Genomic DNA, 23,099 nt, shown 5'->3' with positions numbered 1-23,099 from the left:
CACTGGTGACATGTCTCCATCTTTGGTGATAGTTGGAATGATTTGGGTTAGCACTGAAGTGTATACAACTAGTGCTTTTCTTAGGAGGCTGCATCTCACCTGTAAGTGTCTCCTGTGATTTCTTAGGGGATAAAAGGAAATCTTAATACATTTCAAAGCAATTCCACTTACATTGATATTCATCTGAGCTTGGGGGCGTACAATTAACACCTAATGATTCCTTCCCTCCCCCCAAAAGTGTCTCTTCAGCATCTAATTTAAATTCTATTTCTAAAAGTGAGAAGCACTTTAGCTTTTTTTTTTTTTTTTTTTTTTTTTTTTTTCCTTTTCGAGCTTTGACTACTACATCCATTTGCTCATGGAAGCATTCCGTCTGTGTGGAGAGAAGCCAGCATGAGATTCTGTCAGCAGCACGACCACAGCTCCATCTGCCAAGTAGCCGCTGCACAGCGCAATGACCGACGTGCCCTGGGTTTTGGCTCCTTGGGCCTGACATTGCTGGCACTGCTCAGAGCTGTTCATATTTTTAGAAAAGGAACCTAATATTGTTTGAGCTCGTGCGACAGTATTTCGAGAGAATATTGCAGAACCATTTCCTTTAAAACAATAAAATGTTTATTAGGGTTATAATACATCAAAAATGGTGGCAAGGACACTGGAGAGTTTATTCTATTGGAATATGTCATAGAATTGTAGAATGGCTTGGGCTGAAAAGAACCGCAGTGATCATCTAGCTTCAACCACCCTGCTATGTGCAGGGTCACCAACCATCAGACCAGGCTGCCCAGAGCCAAATCCAGCCTGGCCTCGAATGCCTCCATGGATGGGGCATCCACAGCCTCCTTGGGCAACCTGTTCCAGTGAACAATGAATATTTAAAAGTTTCTGTGTTGCCAATTCACTGTGACTTCTAGCATTAATCCTGAATTTTGATCCCACTTGAGACATTTAAGATTTTTCTTTTTTAAGGTCTGTGTTTCTTAAAATTATTCTTCAGTTCTGACACTTGTTCACAGAAAACATGAACTTCATTGCATGCTCTATTGTAAAATGAAGCTGCTTTCTGGACAGTTTTTTAATTTTTTGGTCATTGTTAAACTCATAGTTGGATTCTAATTTTCAATGCATATTGTTGTTTTTTTCCAACTTTCCATAGCTGTTCAATGCCAAGGATAAAAACCAACTTCAAGTGTTCAATCACTGGGTATCTGTTCAGAATTTGTTTCAAAACCAGCCTGCTCGGGTAGCTAGCAAAAATTAGTGTAGTGTGTGCTGTTATAAAGACCTCATGCTAAATGAGCTGTGAGAGACTTCCTAGCCAAGTGTGATTTTTTAATTAAAACTGGTTTTGTTTTACTCTGTTTTTAAACTTAAATTAACTACTGTATTCTGAAGTATGTGGCTAAGGCAATGCATGGGAGTGATATCCCAAACGTGGTATTACTACTGATTTCAGTGGCAAAAACTAACTGTCCTTTCAGAATCTTTTTTTCTTCATCATGCCATTTTAGCTGATAGGAGACAGACACAAATTACCATATGAAGTGCAGGGAGTGCTGGAAGAGAGGGTATTTGCAAAAATATGATTGAAATTTGCAAAGGGCAGTTTAGAAGAAACCAGTTGGTGTTGTGGCTTCTGCTAGCTTTGGTTTTTGCGAGGCATTCCATTTGAGACATTTAGCCCTGGAGAGGCAACTCTGTATGTTCTTCACCCTCAAATTGAAGTGACTTAACTGAGGTCACAGCAGAATTTTGTGGTGGAGCAAAAAAGTGAGTTCTTTCTGAGAAATGTGAGTGGGTTGGTGGGTGGGTGTTGTCTTGAAAACAAAGCAAAACATTCTTAAAGGCCTTCCTTGCTTGCTGTGGAAAATGTAGGGGAAGCATCCCTGGCACTGGTTTTCTTTTACCATTTATTTTTAAAGAGGAATCAGTTTGAAACATGCACTTACGTAAGATTTGTACTTCCTGTAGGTGTTAATGGTAGCTAATGTTGCTGCTTGTCGTCTTCTGTATTTCAGCTTTGTGTATGAAGCAGGTAGTGAGTTTTGCTGTTTTATCCTAAACAGTGAATTACGCTGTAGCAGAAGTCTACTCTCTGCCAAGATCACTTTTGCATTGGGTGTGACATACATCTGACTTGGATAATGGTTAGCTTATAGTGCCAGGAGTTCAGTTGTTTTCTGCTCAGTATGTTAGCTACTGGTTTTATTTTCTCATCACTGAGGGAGCAAAGTATGCGTTTTCATAGAAATTACAGTGTATTGATGGTGATGAACATGCAAACAGGCAGGTGCTTTTGGAAGCTGGTAGAGATCCGGAATCTGTGCTTCTTAGTTTTCAAGCTGATATCGAATTCAAAATAATAGCTTGATTGAAATGTCTTTAACAATCATGCTATGATAATACTACATAAATGAGATTGATTCTGGCCCAAAAGACAAATGCATTTGATCTTTAAGTTTTGGAATAGCATATAATGAAATAAAATGTGTGGGGTACCATTTCACGTGTTTAGCCAAAGGCCTGGAGGGGTTTCATGCATTACTGGGTGTCTCCATCACTTTGATGTTGGACTCCTTGTAATTCTCCTAAAATAGACTTTCTTGAACAGGAGATACTCGGAAAGTCTTGCATTAATTTGCTTTTGTTTTTGCTCTTAGGCAGTGCCCTGTTACAAACTGAAATCACACGTTCCGGAGTGTAAACTGATCATGTTCCCAATGGAAATTTCAGGAATACTTGTGGCTATTTTCGAAATGTAGAAATCTATTTATATTTTTTCCACTTGTTTTTCTTCCTAGGTTTTGGCACTGATTGCATTCATCTGCATAGAGACCATCATGGAATGCTCCCCTTGCGAAGGCCTTTATTTCTTCGAGTTTGTGAGCTGTAGTGCATTGGTGGTTACTGGAGTTCTGTTGCTTATGTTCAGTCTAAATCTTCACACAAGAATACCACAGATCAACTGGAATCTCACTGTAAGTTTGTACAAATCCTTGCTGCTAAAAACTGCAGAACTGTTTTTAAGTTTGGTCTTTGAACTTTACTTTCTACTGCTAATGTTTAAGATTCTGTATGTATGTTCTATGGTGACTGAATTGTATAGTTTATATTACTTTGAATACTAACAGCAGAATGAGCTTTGCAGTGTAGCAAGATTAAACTATGTTAAATAGAGCTAAAATTCTTTTCTGGTAGATTCTGTTTGGAAGGAAGGACTTACTGCTACTGCCAGCAATTACTGTTTGTTGATGAAGTGGATAAAAATGCAGTCTGTATTTATTTAACTTTGACAGATGTGATATTTACAGTAGCCTGTTGTTCTTTCATAAGCTGTTTTTTATATTAGAATTCTGGTGCTGCATATATTTTCTTACACAGATTAATGTAATCCTTGGGCAAAAATATTGTAAGCTTTCTCTGAAAGTTAAGCGTTGAATTGTTTACACCCCTAACTGTTAAACATCAACTGGCAATGCTTGATATGTTCTCAAATACAAGGAGCTTTGGGAAAAAAACTGCTGGCAATGCACATTCCTTTTGTACAAGTCTCCATTTCCATGCTATATTATGAGTTAAATGTTCAGATTGAGCTGCATAAACAGATCACAGAATTAACATGAGTTATTCTACCAAAAGATCTGTCATCTTAAGAACAATGTTTATATCAGTTCTTTTGCACAGTACAGATAATACATATACATATGTGCATATGTTCTAATGTATTTTTGTAAGTGGTGCTTTAGACTGCTCGCAGTACTTTCCAGGCTTCTGTTGTGATTTTCTTTTAATGTCAGTTGTTATTGTTGCAACTTGCTGTTTGTAAGCCTAAATGACCTTTCTAAAATGAGAGAGGAATGTGAAAATAGATGATTCTTTGTACCCTAGGGATCCATGTTTTATTGAGAGTATTCTTCCTAGCAGTACTTGTTAAGATTGGGGTAGATTGAGGAATGTGAGTGGCAACTGTAGGTGAGGTAGATACAGGTGGCTTGCAAACAAAACCAGTGGAGCCACTGGAATTTTAACGGGTTGTCTTGCCTTTTCTCCTTCCTTCTCTTTTGCTGGCATTTTCAGTGTTTATCTTTGTGGCAAGTTGCAGAAAGAAGGTGATTTCTTTCTTTTACTGGCGTGTTTATTAGCCATTGCAGCAACGGCCTTTATAAATGACACAGCTCCGAAATATGCTGGTAGGACGTATGAGGGCATGATTGTTGCATCAGTGTCACAGAAGATGGTTTTCCTGGTGTGATAAGAGTGAATACTAGACCCAACTTATGCTGAAAGTAAGCTTGACTAAGATAATTTTTATCAGGAGACTGGTGAGTGGTTTGCCAAGTGACCATGACTGAGCCGGATCACTGGAAGAGTCACGTTGATGACTTTGCATGCCCTTGCTCCTTTGTGCTGGTAGCTTTTGTTCTGTTGGCTACAAGAACATTGTGACAGTGTGCTGAATTTATGTAAGTACGAAGGCTGACTTTTACTGCCTTTCCTTCCGTATTGCAGGAGATAATCAGTGATATGACTGGGTGGGTCTTTTCAGCCACTGACTTCTTACAGATTTGAGCAACACTTTTCTGGTAATGGAGTGATAAGAATTGCTGCTTTGAGTGCAGCATTGTGTATCTCTGCATAGTACTCAGTGTTGGAGATCTTTAGAGAAAAGAGTGCTTAAAAATCCAACTAGTTAAAAAAAAATAAAGTTGTTTTGAGCCCTCTATTTAGGGGGATTATTACACCCTGAAACCAGCACCTCTACAGCTTGGAGGAGTGTGACATGATCAGGCTTCAATCTGAAGGGCAAACGGAATACTCTGCAAATGTTTTGGCTTTCTTTTTTTTTTTAATCGTATTAACAGGGGTTAAAGTAAATTGTTATCATTTTACAAGTCTCTTCTTTTGAGTAAGTATTCCAGAGATCTCTAATAGAGATGAGAACTGGAAGCTTACGATGTCCATTAACTGCTGAGACCAACCTTCCTCCTCGGGTTATTTACTTATTTTAATAATGAGCAGTCTGATGGGACCTTTACTAGTACTGTCTTCTAGAAGTATCTTCATTATTCTGATAGCTGTAGTCTGTAACTTTGTGAAAGTTAGTAGAGAATCTAAGAATGGAGGATTGTGTGCTTTCTGCCTCATTTTTTTCCTGCTTATTTTGTCATTTTATTCTTTACAGTATAGACATATACTCACACGTTATTTTCTTCTTTCCATATTTCATACTTTCCTGTGTTTTGACAGTTATTTCAATAATTTTCCTGCTGCTCTGAGATGGTTATCACAGGAATTGCTTTCTGAACTACATTTCCACATTCCTCAATTCTGTAGGAAAAAATTGCTACTTATGTAGAAATTTATATAGTGCTTTTATGATTTTATAACGAGTGTTTCCCCTGTGAAGAGTCTCAAGCCTTGCTTTTGGAAGCTGTTTGAGATGAAGAGGCTTGAAAGAATTTTATAGTGTTAAGTGTAGTCAGGAGTTTTCCTTTAAACTCGGCATGCTCACAGACTTTCTAGGAAAATCCTTTGTTTTTCAAACAGTCCCTCATGTTGGAAAATTAGCCCATCGACTGCTTTTGTCCAATACAGGATTGTTTCCTTTAGAACTACAATAAGATTAGACTTTTCTAATGCATTATGAATATTCTCTGCTGTCTGTGGTAAGGAGAAAAATAAGAATCAGTATCTAGCAGAGCTGTGTATACACACACACACGCGCGCGCGCACACACAGATGTACCGGATTTGTCACTTTCTGTTTGCTTCATTTTTAGTCATTTGAGGAAAAGAGCTTTGCTTTCATCCTAATTAGAGACTTGTCAGCCAGTTTTTACATTTTCCTGAGATAAACATGAAAGAAGCTTGGAGAAGGATAGAACTTTGCTTGGGTGCATTGGAAAGAAGGGTTTGTTGCAGTGAGATGAAAAAACAGTCACTTGTCTCTTGCACAGCTCTATCAATGTTGTGCAGTTCTGGGAACCTGTCAGTGGAAATTTCCATTTCCTTTATGCTTTACAACTGAAAGGGAGCCTATTCTGCAAGGAGACTTGTAAATGGCATGGGGGAATGTACTGCACACTACAGCAGAGATTTCTGCTAAGCTGATGAGCTGTTGCTTTGAAGTATCGTATTCAGTGTAGATTAATAACCTAATCTTCCCTTCATTTTGTGTTTGGCTATATTTATATATTTTAATTTCATTATTTGAGTCTTATCTACAAGGTGAGCTTGAGATCTTGCATCCAAATACGTGGGTGCTGTGGCCCTCTCGTAAGGCTGCAGTGAAAAATGTAATGGAGGTGTCTGCGGTAACTTCTTTCTTCTGATGAATTCCTGTCTGTCTGGGGGGGATCCACAGTAACACTGCTGTACCCGAGATGGTGTGGGGAGGGAAGGAAATGATGGCAGAGAACTGGAGTTTGACAGTATTTCTTTGAGAGTTTGAGTGATGAAACAAGTGCAAGTTGTTAGACATGTTCTATAATCAGCCAGTGGAATGGACTAGTTATGTCTTTGTAGACAAAAAGAATTTCAATAGATGTTGAACATTTTTTAAAAAAATATTTTAAATATGCTCTGGAACTGTGGAAGCATCTTTTAGTCTGTGCAGTTCTGGAAAATGTTTTTTGTTTTTGTTTTCAGTTGTTAGGGAGAGAAAGCCTCGTGGGCAAGTAACTGACAGTGGTAATTGACAGGAACCTTGATGTGGTGCCAGATTGACAAAAGTCCTTGCCAGCCTTGGCTTGAGGAGTATAATTACAAAGATGTACTTCAAAGGCCTTCCCAGGGCAAACTTGATCATTTTTATTTCCCCTCCTCCCTTTCATTTTTATTTCTTTTGAAAATATCTTGCTTTTCTTTGGCTTGTTTAGCTGTCGAATGAGCAAGTCCTTTCTCACTTTTATTTTTAGCATTGTCAAAATAGTGATGCCTTCTGAGGATGAAAGTGAGTAATGACAGATTAAAAAAAGATTATCAGAATTTATTTCCTCCAGGTTTGTTCTTTGGGCAGTTACTTTGTGCAGCCTAATATAAACAGTAGCGTGTTACTACTTAAGTAAAACAAACATAAGCTTAGAATACCCCAGAGTATTGAGTATTACCTGGCCTGGTATTTATTGCTAATGGGGTCTGTTGCATAGTGAGGAGAAGTGGTCCCATCTGTGCATAGGATGGCTTCTCAGAAAACAGGGAAGCAGCGACGTGTGGTGAGCAGGAGGCCAGGGCACCTCTGCACAGCCGGAGTGGCCCTGCATGTCTCTGGTGTGTTTCTGGAACTGTTGGGTATGCTTTGTGGGAGGGGGGTGAAGTTTGTGTGTCTTGAATAGCAGAAGCTGGTTTGTTTAGCTGGGTGAAATGCTTCTTTACCTGTGTAAGCCCAAATAAACAAGAGATGGGGATTAATGCTCATACAGTTAGTTTGGTTCGTTCTACCTATAACTTATTTTTGCTTGAGAAACCATTATTTCTATTAGTAATTCTGATGGAAAAAATTACAGTGTGCAGTAGTGTGATTAGAGAATAAAATTGTGAGGTTGAGTAGGGATGATTGAATTAGATAATTGACAGTACATTTGTGAACTTCAGATTGGTAATTTCATATAGGAGCAAGGGGAAGAACTTCCTCAACCTTGTGAAGTACTGATTGGAGAAGAGTGAATGGCATTGCCATCTCCTGAGGTCTTATCAGACCTCATTCCTAGCACTGCTTCAGGCTTTCCATCCTCATGAACCCAGGAACTGTACCTACTCAGGCCCTTCAACCTAAAGGCTAAAGAATACTGTTCAATTACCTATCTAGATAGAGATGCCCACTTCACAGCAGAATAAGCAGAAGAAAACCTCACATTTTCAGTATAAATGCTGTCTTGGCAGAAACATGTTGACATCTGTAAGTTAAGGTGCCTGCTCTGCCCTGTGCTCCTGAGCGGCACACATAGGTGGTAAAGGCAGTTATGTGTCCTTGGATGCTCTCCTTTTGATTAATACCTCTATTAGGACTGTTGGTGACTGAACAGAATGACTTGCGAGTAATAGTGAGGGGTCAGAGATCCATCTTTAATTTTAGGCCATTTTGCAGAGGAGAAATGGAACGGCAGCTGTGTAGAGTGGATTTGGTTCAGCTCATACATTTTATTCTCTGCCATGGATGGCAGCTTTGCGCAGTGTTTTGTGGCACAGCGTACTGTCTCATGAGGTTGCTGTAATTTCAGCAGAAATTCTTTTATCTGTGTGATGTGGTTTTTACTTTGTCTATAAATATAATAGTAGGAACTTTAGCTATATCATGGCCAGATTTGAAAGGACTCATCTTTTTTCAATTACCTTATTCTTTTTATTGTCAAGATTATTTGTTTTCTCATATTTGGAGAAAAGCTACGTTACTTTAGGGAGTGTCCTCTGCTTCTTGAGTTTCTGATGTAGTTCATTCTCCTTTGTTTCTGCTCAGACTTCTTCCAAAACCAGTGTAGATTATTTTCTCGTCTAAGTAGTATGTACCAAATTTGGGATTAAATGCCTCCAGTGATGCAAGCATCTTTGATTTTACTAGTATGTACTTATATGACAGTGTTTCTGATGTCATTGCTCCTTAAGTTCCAAACAGTCTGACTTGTGGACATGAAAAATTATGTTAGTTTTAGCTTTTTAAGGGATAAACCAATTAATAATTAATTCCGTTAAAGGATTTTAACCTGAACAATGAAGATGAAAATGTAGAAATGAATGTGTCAGAACCATAAGATGGAATGAAATCTTTAGATTTGAACTGTTAAGTCATTTGTAAACACAAATCTGAGCGTGTGGAAATAAAAAATGTGTCTGGAAAAAAAAAATAGCAATCGTGGATTATAAGAAATAGGAAGGGGCACAACTTTGATTTGTTTATTCTGATGTTACCTAACTTACAGATAAAAGTAAATTTGAATGTCTTCATTCTTAAATGTTCATCTGCTGATTTTGTTATCCTGTTATCTTTGGTGTGGTTTTCCATGCTGAAATTTCTGAACAGCTATTGTTTCATGATTATCTAAACTCAGGAGTCTTCATGCATGCATCATTCATGCATGCAGCGTGATCTTTTTCGTATTCAGCACAGCTCAGGTTCTTTGATTTGTACTGTGAGAAATGTTATCCTCCTTTCAAGTAGCTTCTGTGGCTCTTTTCTTCACCGTGTTCAATTTTCAACATAATTTTAAAAATGTGGATACCAGACCAGAATGCAGCATTCCGATGTCCCTTACAAGGGTATGGTAACCACCTTGCACCTATTGTATCCATATGTGCAATGGAATGTTGAAGTGCTTTTTCATCTTCTTTTTCGGTCATGGCACGACATGTCGAGATGCCTACCGGCGGTAATTCTGAAGTTCTTAGTTATTTCTCCCAGGATCTTGTCTCTGTTCTGTAGGTTATGTCTGTTGGTTGTAAAATACTCTTAATCAAAGGGCATCATCAGTGTGGATGGCCTTTCCTCAGTATTTACTTTCAGCATCCTTGGTGGTATAGACATTTACTCTGGAGACTTGATGAAAATGTTTAATGCTATTTAGCCATATATTGAGAAAAGATTTGTGCAGTGAGAACCAAAGCTGTTTTTGGAGACTTCAGGATGCGGGTAGATCTGATAAACTCCAAGTTGATGAGGTGGATATTTGGAGAAATTGCAGAATGTAATTTCTTTTCTAATATCTCTATTTCTTAAATTTTGTTCTCTGTTTTATAAGAAATTGTGTCATTAGAACTGCAGTAGCTATTAAGTGAAATACCAATTTTGTTTGTTTTATACGCAAGATAGTATTTGTCTCACTGAGTTTGAACAGAATAAAGTATCTGCCTTTAGTTGTACACTGGCAAGTGAAAAAATGGTAATTGTTTCTTAGGGATTCACGACTTCCTTATGTTTCCTTCCTGCTAAGACAGACCCACTGGGCTCATGAAATCTGAATACATGGTTAGAAATAGTGAGGAGCAGTAGAAGTCTCCCAGAAAGGCCAAATCCCCCTTTTAGATGAGGATCGGTCCTCAGTGCTAGCTTGCACACTTCATCCTCAGGTGTGCTTAATTTTGACAACCAGCTGTCACTGAGTCATTGCCCTCAAACGGATCATGTTCTGTGTGAACAGCACAGCACCAGGTTCTGTTTTCACCATTAGTTACTAAAACATTCTCAAATGATGGCTGCAGAAACAGATGTTGGGCTTAACCACTTTTTTTCTTTCCTGTACTTTTTTTTAGGGTGGCTGGATGATAGTGATCAGTCCAGAGTCTTTGTGTTACATATCCAGAACCTAGTTATGGGGCAAATATTATATTTATCTTCAATTTTCTAAGCATAACTCCTTACAGTACTGTAAGATGTGGTTCTAATAATGAAATAGTAATTCTCTGGTAAATGGATCAGAAGTGGGAAGTGAGCTGGTTTACGTGTAAGAGTCATGTAGAGTAGATTTACCTTTTAGTTTTAAGTAAAAAGTAGCAATGAGGTGTTTTTTTTTTTTAAATGCTGGGATTGACATGTTCAGTCTTTTAGATTTTTCCTTTTCTGTGTCTCAGTCTAAGTTGTACAGCAAATTTGAATACAAGTTTTCTTTCCATCCCCTTTAGCTGCGACAGTGTTCACCTCTCACTGATTTCAGGTTCCTTCAGGGTATTTCTGTTGAGCTGCCGTTCTCTGCTTCCTGCACAGACCTACCTGAGCCCTGCCTTCCTCCATTCTTTCAGTTACCATGGTAGTCTGTTATTTCCTATGGCTGTGTAGTGTACAAAAATAGTGCTATGTAAATAAGCATCAAATATTTATTCAAAAAATTGCAAAGAAATGCGCAGAATAACATACTAAACAGCTATTCCCTGGCAAACCTAGTCCTTTGTTTCTTTGTTGAGGTTATCTTGAAGTCCATGCTTCTAATTTGTCTTATACTGATGTAATCATTTTTGTGCTAATAGCTTGCCGTTTGGAATTTACTTATGTCCCAGTGATATGTTAATGACCTTTGTTTTTTGTAAGGCCTAATTATCTGAACTCCAGGTGACACGTGCAGTGTATGCATAACTGAGCTCCGTGCTTTGTAGCATTTTTTGGTGCTTAAAGCAAAGCAAGAATTTTCTCTGAACACCTCAGAGCACCGAGGTGGTTGTGCATGTGTTCTGGTGTGTCTAGTTGAAACATCAATCCTATGCGATAGACATGGATAAACCTGTGTGTTCATCCAATGCGGGCAGCTGTTCTTCATAGAGAAACTGCAGGGTGTGTGCTGTTGTACAGATAAGGCCTCAAAGAACTTGCAGTCAAACTCATGAGTGTTATGTGGACAGCACATGGAGAGTTGTAATGTGAAAGAGAGCAGGGGAGTGTTAATGCTGGAGATTCAAATTACTTCAGTGTCAGCTGAGATGGAACAGCTTTACCCATTGCTTATGCTGACAGTCGATTCTTAATAATCCCAGCAGACATTGAGATAAAACATCCAGAGCTTACAATGGTGCCTTATTTATACTTAGTATATGAATAGAATTCAAATAGTGATGTGCACACACACTACATTTCCTGTGTAATAATCTGTCATCTTTTACGTGTGATAAACTACATAGGAAGTGGGAAAGTATTACTATAACTTTTGTTCTAACCTTTTCCTGTTGCATCAGTTGTAATAAAAATAAGTGGACTGTTATTGTTTAATCATGCTGAAGGATTGTTATTATTATTTTTTTAGGATCTGGTCAACACTGGACTCAGCACTTTCTTCTTCTTCATTGCCTCTGTAGTGCTTGCTGCTTTAAACCATAAAACTGGAGCAGAAATTGCTGCTGTGGTAAGAATTTGAATTTCTTTTTATGAGTCACTTAAGTGGCTATTAAAACCAAGAATAATCTTTTAGTTGTGTTCTTGTGATATTTCTGTTACCTTAGTCTTCCCAATTTGCTTCTTATTTTACAGTTAGGTATGCAGTAATTTTGGTTTTAAGAATGTTGATTTCATTTGAATTTAGTCTCACGTCTTGGGGCATGACCAAACAGGAAAACAGCTTGCTGAGAATGCTTTACCAGTTTTATTAGTGTTGCTTCTTTATCTATACCTAGCTTAGGTAATACAACTCTATATTGTGAGTTTACAGAAAAGGTATAGTCAAAAATTCTTACCAAATGGAGCTTTTTTTTCGTAATCTTCTGAGTTCTTCTTGCTCACAGAAGATCAATTTTAGTGGATGGAGTGTAGTGGTACTTAAAGATTTTAGAATCTAAAACAATAAAGTCAAGCACGTTAACTTTGTCCTTGAGCTGGCAAGCTTGTTTTTTCAAACCTAGACATTGAAAATCGCACAAATTCTGCAGAAACACCTAGACCTGCAAATCAAATCCTCTAGGCTGATGGTCTAGATTGGCCATCTCTTGTCATTTGTTCACTGCCAGGTGCATCCTGAGGAACAAATGAACTGTTTGGATGAAGAGCCATATTATTACAAGAGGTTCTTCCAGTGAAGTTGCATTGCAAGGTGTAATTGTTGTGTTTGTAGACGAAGAACTTAGTTTTCTTGGATCATTGATCTTAGTAGCTTTCACGAATTCTCTAGTTTATTGAAGAAGAACATCAGGTTTGTAGGCTGTGATAATCTATCAGTGCAAGTAAAGCAGAAAGCTAAACTTCTCAGAAATTTGTTATGAAACTATGCTTATTGTTTTCAAAATTTGTCTTTCTACTTCTTGTAGATATTTGGTTTCTTGGCAATGGCAGTGTATGCTGTGAACACATATTTAGCTATTAAGAAGTGGCGAATGAACAGCAGACAGCAAAGCAGTCGGCAGACCAGTGATTACATGCGTGCTCGGACAGAATCCAGAGAAGTAGATCATCGCCCGGAGATTCAGCGTCTGGATGCATGAGAGCAGCATCTAGATGGGACTGCAGAGGGAAGAGAGAAGTGCTGAACTTGCTCATGGAATAAAGTGTTTTTTCTTTATTTAAGAAAGAAAAGGAAAATCAGATAGTGGCAAAGAATGCCCAGCCCAGATATGTGCAGAGAAGCATCAAGTCAGAAGCTGTTTTCATGAAAGCAGTAGATGTTGGCCATTCAAAAGCAAAATCTTTTCAAGACATCCACATATATATACATATATTGTATATATTATGTATAATATATTATATATATGTTCTGAAGTATGTTAATGTTTTGGATTACTGCGCAGAACTTCTCTTCCCTTTCCTAAGAGCAAGCTCTGAATATACATGTTCTGCCACTGTTTCTTCATCTGTCATAAAAATTAAGACCAGAGCTATCTTTTTTGTTTAATATAAGAAAGAAATCCACCAGGAGCAAATTTAATACACATGAAAAGGAAGTGGGGGGCAAGTAGCAATAACTTTACTATGTATCGTGTCCAGCAACGCTCTGTATCCTTCCTTGTGCAGCCTTGGCAGTGCAGTTCAGTTCTCACCTGCAAGATTGCACGCCGTTTCGTTGTTGTTTCGTTCACCTAGCTGCCACATGAAAGTCTCTTCTGTCTTCTGGTTGTTGATTTAATGCTGAGGCAGTTATCCTTTGGATTATTTGCAAATCATCACATGCAGTTCGTGCCTGACCTTGCTTGTATCAGAACTTGTGCAAGATTAGTGTATCTTATTGAATGGTCACCACAATGCATCCAGTGCAAGTATGTGAACTTTCTGCTGATGTTGGATACATGCTGTTTTTCATTCCAAAATGGTGGAGGGTGGAGGAAACTTGGGAGGCAGGGTGGAGAAAGAGAATGCTGAGGGGCACAGTGCTAAAGGAGAGAGGATGAATTGTCATCTGGTAAACCTGCGTTCCAGTCATGTCTTTTTTCTTTTTTCTTTTAAGGTTCAACCTTTCTGAGAAGCCTAGGGTAAGCAGTAACTAGCAAAAATTTATGATATAAAGTGTTTCTAAGATTGCAATACTGTGATTCATCTGAGATGCTTCTTGTTTAGAGGATTACTTGTTTTTTCTAAAGTTAAACTGTTGGTAGTAGGTAAAATTTGTTTTTTGAATTGGATATATCTGCAAACATTTTTTCTAATATTTCTTTGTTGAGGAATGGTTTTACCTAATTGAAGTTTTCTTGTTTTAATTTTACTTGCAATTAAGATAAAGGTATTTTCTCTAATCAAAACTTGAAATGTGAGTAATCAGTTAAATATTTCAATGCTTTTTTAATGATTGATTTTTTTTTTAATCTGTGTAATCCATTATTTGACATCAGAGTTGAACAATTTGTATTAATCTTGTTTAGCCGTACTCTTAAGTGAGTACGGCTCAAACTTATATACGGCTCTTAAGCACAGTTAACTTCTGAACAATAGGCAATACGCTGCAGACAGGTGACTTTTAAATATATAAAACTATGTTATATCAAACAAAGTCAGTACAAGTGCCTGGGTGTCTTTAATACCAGAAGCAACGGAGGGTGTTCCAGATTTGAACCTTACATTGCAGTTCTTGGATCAAGCAATGGAATTACACCGACAGGTAGAAAACTGGTAACAAAACCAATGTCTGCATTTTTCATGGGTTTTGTGTCTATGGTGCATTTTCACTTAAAATTAAAGAATTATTAATGAGGTTAAAGAAAACTTGCCTTTCTAGACCAATAATGGTTTTCCAGTTCCTGCGTTAACGTTTTATTGTAGTTTGTTGAAAGTTAGCACCAAAGGTAATGTCAGTTTAAAAAAAAAGATTAGAACGTAGAAGCTAACTTCTGTTGTTGAGCTGAGAGCATCAACATTTTATTAAGGTGGAGTCTCACTGGGTTTAATGAGTTTTATGAAATGTAAATGACAGTTCCACATTCAATGTGGCATAAGTTTCTCGAAGTCAGTGTAGTTGCTTTAGCCCTTCTGTTTTTCAGCAGTCCACTTGAAAGTAGCACAGACATATGTAGACTGGAGTTGTAAACAGACATTAAGGCAGTTTGCATAAATGTTATTAAAAAAAAGAAAAAGCCTTATTAAAATACAGGATCTTGTTCTGCAGAAGATGGATACTTCTGGAATGGTACCTGCAGAAGTTAGGCGTCAGGAAAGAGGTTAGGGTAAGCATAGGCTTTTCATTATGAGTATATCCTGATGCTGGTTAATGAGAGGACTGCAGTAACACGTATGAAGGAGAATGTCCTGTTCCTCTTCTGTAGTCCCTGTGATGATTCTGGTTCTCCGATTTCTCAGAGGTATGTATGGGAGATTTCGTGCATCTGCAAGTTTGTGAATTTGGTATCTTTAAAATCCATACACCTTTCCTAACCTGGACAAAAGATAACTTTGCAGGGCCTGTTCTGGAGTGAGATTGCAGAAAGCTTCTTATCTTTAGCTGGAATGACAAATGCTTACTTAGTATGAATGATAGTTATATTTCTAATATTGTATAATACTTCATCTTATATGTAGTATTCCTGTATGACTTTGAGTGCTATTACATGGTAAATAAGTTTTCCTGAGTTGAGAACAGTATTTATTACTTACAGCACTCATGACTTGAGCTTAGCACAGCTTTCAGGGTAGAATTCAAAGAGAATATGATTTTAAAAAGTTTTTTAAAAGAACTACTATCTGATAACTTTGTAAACAGGAAGACAAATGTAAATTTGTAATTTCCTTATTTTGGGGACCAAAGATGATTTTAGTATTGTACAGTATATACTTTCTTAAAATCTAAGTTAAGCATTTATTACTCTACAGAGACATTATTTGCTATCTGGTTTATAGAAAAGGGAAATAAAGTAGCTATGAGACAACTAAAATCGAAACACTGAGTTCATTTAACATAAGCATTCTTAATTCCACCCCCTTTACAATTACAATTTCATGTGGTGTATCGAAGAAGCAGTAATCTTTGTTGTTAAGATTGTTATCAAACCTGCAGCCATTAAAAGAGTAGAATTAAAAAAAAAATAAATGAAATCTTTACGGAAGAAAATGAGTCAGAAAGGTTTTGTGATTTGCCTTTTTGAAATTTGCTTAGAAAAGTGGCACTAAGTTACTTCTTCCAGCCAGCTGGTCTTGCTGGCTTTTCTTAGTTTCAAGTGTGCTGTTTAGCTCTACAAAGGGATCCAAAAACCACTGTAAATAAAATAAAATGAAAGCTAAACAGATGAATCTCGTGGGAATAGGATGCTTGAAATGGTAATGGCATTCTGATTAATCCTCTTAAGTCAAAACTGAGCCCTCAGATTTGCCATCACCGTGTATTTCTGTGTGTAAAAATGAGGGTAAATATTGCATGCTACGCACAGGCTTGAAAGATCAGTTAACATGAAATGATTGGAGCAACAGAGTAACTGTTGTATGGTGTTGTAAGAATAGGTATTTTCCTGTTAATACTCTATTCAGTTTGGGCAGTCTTAGTTCAGGTTTATTGTGCATTCACTTGATGGTATGCAACTGCCTGCTATAGAATTAAATTTCTTAAATGATAATTAAGAATGATTTGGCAGCTTAATTGCTTCTTAGTAAAGTTGATTCCTACCTACACTCTGCTTGCTCCTTTCATTTTGTAAATTCATGCCTCATCTGTCTTGTTTTATATCTAGTTTTTGTTAACCGTTCTGCCTTGATATGTATAGTGACTGCTTCAATCTGAGGAAGATAAGAATAGTGTTTTCTGTGTCCTGCTTGAGTATGGTACTCTTCCCATCTGTGATAGCTTATAATGTTTGGGGATGGATCTGCTGGGGGATCTTTTTTTTTTTTTCCCCTGTGGTCTTTGGAAGCCATCTGGCATAATACTGCTTGTGTTTCTTCCTAAGTTTTCTATAAGGAACCATATGCTCAGAGGTTATTATTAGCATCATCTGCCATCTACCTCTGCCTTTTCTGAGAGACAAGGTGCTGACCTTTGAGATTCGATGCCTGTATCTCAGTCTGTTCTGTCCATCATTGGCTTTATATTCAGAAGTATGGCGTCAGCAGTGAGCTGTGCCTTGGAAACAACTCGTCATCTTCTGTTGTGTCTCTTAGGTGAGAATTTAAATAAAATCAGTAACATGGGGTGCTTCTTTATAGGCTTCATATGTGATTCATTGGGCATCTCGTGATATTATCTAAATTGATTTAATGTATTTGTTTATATTTCACTATTAAGTCTAGAAAGAGGAGGGGAGAAGTGAGGAAAAAATCCAATTTGTTAATTATGTATTTCTTTTCCCTCCGTGAATTACATTGCACCACGTGATGATTGTCCCTTCGTAGTACAGCAGGCTTGCTGTTTCTTAAAGTGCTGTGAACCACACCGGAAAATTCATCTACTGTAACCTGTGTGTGGACTGTTAATAATTGAGTCAACCTTCAATTTCCCATAAATTTATAGGGTCCTAAACAAGTCTGACATTTGCCATCTTTGTGCTATTTTGGGAACATGCAGGTACAGCAAATGCTTATTTAATATGTGGCTTTATAATGCAGCGCCCCCCCTTCTTCAGTCTGTGTTCTAAATCTGCTGTTTTCTTGGATGTATTTGTAAGCATTCCCACATGTGTAGGTTCCCTTTTTCTTTTTTCTTTTTCTTTTTTTTTTTTTTTTTTGACTGTGTTTGTGGGGCATAAACCTCTCCATCTTAGTAGCATTTCAAACTGGGTAGAAAATAATGTGCTCTCTCCTCCTTTGATGAGATTCTGAACAGTTTTGTACGTGAAAATCAGTACAGCCTTGTGCTGAAAGCTCTGGAGCCAAACATCCTGAGTTAGGATAGATGAAAAATTAGGCACAACTATGAATTTGAGATGTGGTAAAGGGTCAGAAGAAGAGAGACAACCAGACTTGATGTTCAGTAACCTGGCATTTTGAAAATGATGTGTGAACTTGAATAATCCCCTACTGCAGAAGGAAAAATATCTCCCTCACATCTTAGTGGAGATGGAGACATTTGGACTTGGTTTAAAAAAAAAAAAAAAGTAGGCTTAGAAGTGTTCTTATCTCCCTAATTGCAGGGCCATGCTGGCCATACAAAATGGTAGGAGAGATTTGACACCAACATTGTTAATGGCGTGCCTTAAAGCTTGAGGTATGTTGGCAAATAATGTGATTATCTAATGACTTCTACTCAGCTGAAGTGTAGCACTTGGTTCACAGTGGCCTGCAGGACCTCCAGGAGCTTTCATCAGGAGGACTCTGTACCTGGAGGAAGGCATTCTTTCAGGCTGGGATTTCTGCCTAGTCCCACTGAGACAAGTAAAGCTGTTGTGTAGCATTCCTGAACCTGGGACTTTGATTTTGTCGTTTGTAAGATAAAATACTATGGTTTGTTTGGGGGGCCTTTTAACTAACAAAGATCAAAAGGACGTGTAGGTACAGATATGTATTTTAATCTTAATGGCAATGAAAGTAATCGTTTTCTATGAATCTGAAATGGGTACAAAACCCAGCAGAATGTTCTGCTTTTTGCCTTTTTTGGAAAAAAAATTCTAGCTTTATTTTAATAGAAGGAGTTGATTAAAAATGAATTCACACAGGTATTCAGGAAATCTCTGAGTTTTTTCTGATATTTTCCATTTTAGCCACTTACTTAAATTGGTATTTGATAGAGCCAGAGGAGTACTGCCCTGCCTGAGCAGGTTCCTTTGTTGTTTTGGTCTTATTTTTGCATTGTATTTTTAAAATCTGCCCATAGTTTAGCCATTTGTATTCCATAAATAATCTGTCTTAAAATCTGCTTACACTGTGATTTATAGAAGCCTTTAATTTAGAATATACAACACAATCCAATTTTCTTTTGGGAATATTCAGCTTTAAGAATTGTTCTTATGTATGCCCAGAAGTAAAGGTTGTCTGTTTATCACGAGAATGTGGTGAGGTGAAGTTCCCTATCCAGAGTCCCAGTACACCTCTTTCAAAAGCGTGCTGGATGGATGACTTGGTGAAATTGCCTTTTAATCTCTGTGGGTTAATAAATATTTTTTTTTATAACTAGCCACAGATATTCCTTTTTAAATTATGCTTGGCAAACAGAAGATATTTAATTTTATATACAATATACATAGTTACCTTGATTGACATATTTATAACAGAGCTTTGAGTTTACTATTGAGGTTTTATCTGTATGCTGTGGTCTTCATGGGTAGAAGTTCTAAAAAGCCAGTTAGCCTATATGGAAGGATATAGAAGCTATCTTCATAAATTCCGAAGGAGGACATCAGAGCATTTCAAAAAGCAATAGCCAGACCTTACTCAGAGAGTGTCTGTTTTTCCTTGTCTTTCACTGGGGCTGGTCCCTGCAGCTATTTTACTAACATCTGGATGTGAGTAACAGCATGAAATACGACTGTCTGCCTTTTCTGACTGTCAAGGACTATTGTCTAGAATATGGGAAGTTTCAGGGTATTGTGTTTGTTTTGCTTTGGACACATGTCTCAATAGACATATTTAGTTAAAAACTTCACGTGTTTGAAAGAAAATACCTTCTGTTAACCAGGCTGATTTATCACTTTTGGTAACCTTTTAATCCCAAAGGATTTTAATCCCAAAGGATCAAAGTACTTCTAGCAATGTTACATTTATCCAGATGTCTACAGGTTGAAGTGGTTCTAGCTAGCACCCTTTTATTACAACAGTTGCTACCTTCATTTTCTACTGTTTATTCTTTTATCTCAAATGTTTACCAGTTTCTCCTTGTTGGATTATTGCAGAGGGAGGGTGTATCTTAGCACTACAGTTCATCCAGCTTTAACTCATGTCACAGTTCTAGAGTAAGAAGATATTGTGACTTATATATTGTGGCCAATTAATTGCATTTTAAATGATGTCTGTACTTAAGATATAACAGTTTTGGCATAACGAATGACTTAGCTAATCATTTTATCTGTCTAGGCTTCTGTGTTACTGTCATTTTGAAACTATTTGTATATGTTGAAGTTTGTAAGGGTTCGGGAACCCACACTAAAATAGTAAACTATGTATTTATTTCTCAATCTGCAATTTATTTGCTCAGTTATGATTTGAAAGTTGACACTTTGTACGTCTTTTCACAGAATTGTAAACAAATACCGAAATACTGCTTCACCTAGGGTGCCTTCCATGTGTGGTATAACACCTGTCATCCACAGCAACTGAGATGTAAATTTATTAAACCAGTAAACACTATTTTTGTAATGTGAGTCCCTATTATATCTCTGGTTTTGTTGTGCTTTGTTTCTGCTAAAACAGTTTATTGCTACTGGTTGTTGTCTTACCTCTGTGTACTGTGTAGCAAATTTCTTCTCAGAATGTGAATCAGAAGATGGTCTCATTTTTTTGCTCTGCCTTCAAGTGCTACCTGAAAGATGAAGTTGAAGCACATTGCTGAAGTGAAGGTATTTCAGCTCTGTTTCCTTGACATGTGTATAAAGAAGCGCTCAGTGTGGGATCTCTGTATCCTTGGTGCTAATTTGGGCTCCCCTAGAGAAACACAGTAGATGCAATCTAAACATTCCTAACAGTAGCTATATGTATACTTAATGGTGTCTGAGGAAGGAACATCTGGGCCTGGATGTAAGACTTGTCCCTCGGGTATAGTTCCTATACTGACAGGTTTGTAGTTGTGAACAGCTCAGAAATGTCAGTCAAAGGCAGTGGGTTAGAGTTGCATCTCGGGGCTGAGCAAAGGGGGTACAGTTTTTCTTCTGACTTATGGGTATGCTTCTGCTATGTAATACCCTTGGTGTTTCACTTTTGAAGTACAAAAAATTGTAATATATTGCCAAGGAAAATCTCTTAAGTGTTCTGTATATGCTGCTGCAAATGCAGAAACTGGCTCTGTTGTCCTTACTCAGGCAAAGTTCCCCATTGACTTAGGAGTCTGCAAGATAAGGCATCCATTTATCACCAAAAGCATGTTCTGATTCAAGGATTTGAAGAATCTCACAAGCTAACTAATGTTAGTATAGAGCCCATGTACAGCCTTGAAGCAATCTCACGGTATTTGGTAAGTATTTTTAGTGTTTTGAATTAGATTGCACGCAGACCAGCTGATAAACTCAGTGCTGTCTGTAGAAGTACCAACTGGCTGTGATCACTGTCTTGTCACTGTTAACAGCAGTAGCTCACATGTGTAAGGATAGCATCTTCCAGCTCTGTTTGTGAATGTCATGCTGTTAACGTGCGAACAATTTCGAAGGCAACTGTACGAGAAAACACAACCCCTAACTTGTTTTTTTATACCAATAATGGGTTTTCAATATGTTGTGCCCTTGTTTTCTGTTGGTTTGAAGCTGAACAAAAACACACGTTGAAGAATGATCTTGGAATACAGCAGTCCTTATTTTAAAAATCTATACAATTCTAGTGTAATTTAAACGGTGTATTTATCAGTTTAAAATGTCATTTTACTTTTCCAGTCTTTTGTATATGGGCACGTTACTTTTTGTAAATTTTTAATTTAGATGTCTTTGTCGATTTTCCTTCTGATATTTGACGATTTGAGCTCTGTGGATTTTCATGGTACTCTTCTGATTATCTCTTCATAGTGTTTAAAGTCTGTATTTTTGTATGTAGGGAAAATTGTAGTTTTCTAACACTTACTTTGATCAATATGGTATGAAATCATTTGTGAAGGATTTCCTGTTTAATAAATGGACGTATTAAAGTATTAAAGATTGTCTTCATCTGTAAAGGCAATATATAAGTTCAGTGTTATGGTTGATTAGTTGATTATGCAGCAAGTGCAGTTGCTAAATGCATTTTCTGTGCAAGACAATGTCATAGAGTTAAAAAAAAGAACAAAAACACAACAAAACAGCTGAACAAAAGACTTCTGCCTGAGGTTTCTATGACTCTGGAGGTTTCTGTGGCACACTGGAACAACAAAACACTGTATTTTGGGTTTGCAGCATCGTGCTCTGGACTGAGAAGGGATTTGAGGACCAAAATGTGCAGTGAGTGGTAGTGCTCTGCCATCTCCTGGGCTAAAGGTCACGTATCTTACCTTGATGCGACCAGTATTTTGGGTGTTCAGATGGCTTTGGTGCACAGATGGCTGAGTGAGTGTTGTGGGAATGTGGATTGCATGCTTGAAGGTCTGCAAAGGAGGATAGCAAGTGGGGGGGAGGTTGGTGACATTAGTTGGGGTGTGTCAATGAGCTTTTGTGGAAGGATTCAGTATGGACGGACATGTGCTTGTGCATCTCTTCACCAAGATAGACTGGTTCATTTTGCTCGGGTAGGTGCTCAGCAGTGGTAGTCTTAACAAGTTGTGGTATTACATCTGTTGTACTTGCTAGAGATCAGACCTTAATGTAACTGATGCTGTTCAAGTAACCAAATGGTTAGTGCTGGATGTAGTGGCATGTTGCTGCTGGCATGGTGTTCCGTGGTTCAGAGAAGCTTTATCAGCTGTGGAACAAATCATGTTTACTTTGTCTGTCTTTTAAACACTGAAGAATGACTTTATTCTCCTGGGAAGACTGTGATTGATTTCTTATTTAATGAATGTCGTGGATTGGGCTAATGAAATGTGATGGGCAACATCCAAAATACATAAAAGCACAAGTATTGCCTGATTCAGAATGAATGCTGGTATCACTGTTCTCTTTTTCAAGGTAATAGGTGGAAAAAGCAAGTTTTCTGAGTGTATGTAATCTTTTTGTTTTATCTTCTAAGTTTTGCACAGCATTCGGAGTACTGTGACATCTTCCAGTAAAGGTGCTGCAGTGGAGGTGAGTGTGCTTTATTTTTCTAAACAGTTCTATTTATTTAGAAAAAGCAAGATGTGTTTGCATCCTGACTTTTAAACCAGTACTCCTGATAAAAAGGAGTCCCAGATACCTTGTAAGAAGACTCATATTCTCAGTACTTATGTAAATTTCTTGTGCTTCCTTAACATAAGCTCAGAAAGAGTTCCAAGGCTGCTAGGTGAATCATATGTAAAAATATAAGATGGTACGTGCCTTGTCTTTGCTTTTAGGGGGCAGTTTGTGTCCTGATTGTTGAAGTCACTTTTTTAATCTCTCCAAAGTCAAAATTACAAGCTAACTTTAGAAGGTTTATCTGAGCCTACGAGCAATACGTATTGCCTTGTTTTACACATTATAGAAGCGTAGGTATCAAGAATATGCATTACCAGTATCTGGCTGCAAGTACATACTCACTTCCTGATGCAGACCACTGTTTTCCTA

General features: G+C 37.6%; 1 protein-coding gene across 1 annotated transcript in view; it reads left to right on the top strand.

Moving 5' to 3' along the window:
* The window catches only part of CMTM4 (CKLF like MARVEL transmembrane domain containing 4), a 34,202-nt gene extending 14,111 nt beyond the window's left edge, over positions 1-20,091 (top strand). Inside the window, exons 2-4 of the mRNA XM_048958573.1 lie at positions 2,802-2,978; positions 11,720-11,818; positions 12,714-20,091. Coding sequence (XP_048814530.1) covers positions 2,802-2,978; positions 11,720-11,818; positions 12,714-12,887 — 450 coding nt within the window. The 3' untranslated portion in view covers positions 12,888-20,091. The remainder of the gene's footprint in view (positions 1-2,801; positions 2,979-11,719; positions 11,819-12,713) is intronic.
* The last annotated feature ends 3,008 nt before the right edge of the window (positions 20,092-23,099 follow it).

Source organism: Lagopus muta, chromosome 12 (assembly GCF_023343835.1).
Source record: "Lagopus muta isolate bLagMut1 chromosome 12, bLagMut1 primary, whole genome shotgun sequence".
Taxonomy (NCBI): domain Eukaryota; kingdom Metazoa; phylum Chordata; class Aves; order Galliformes; family Phasianidae; genus Lagopus; species Lagopus muta.
The sequence above is the reverse complement of the archived record's forward strand: the minus strand, read 5'-3'. Positions and strand labels throughout refer to the sequence as shown.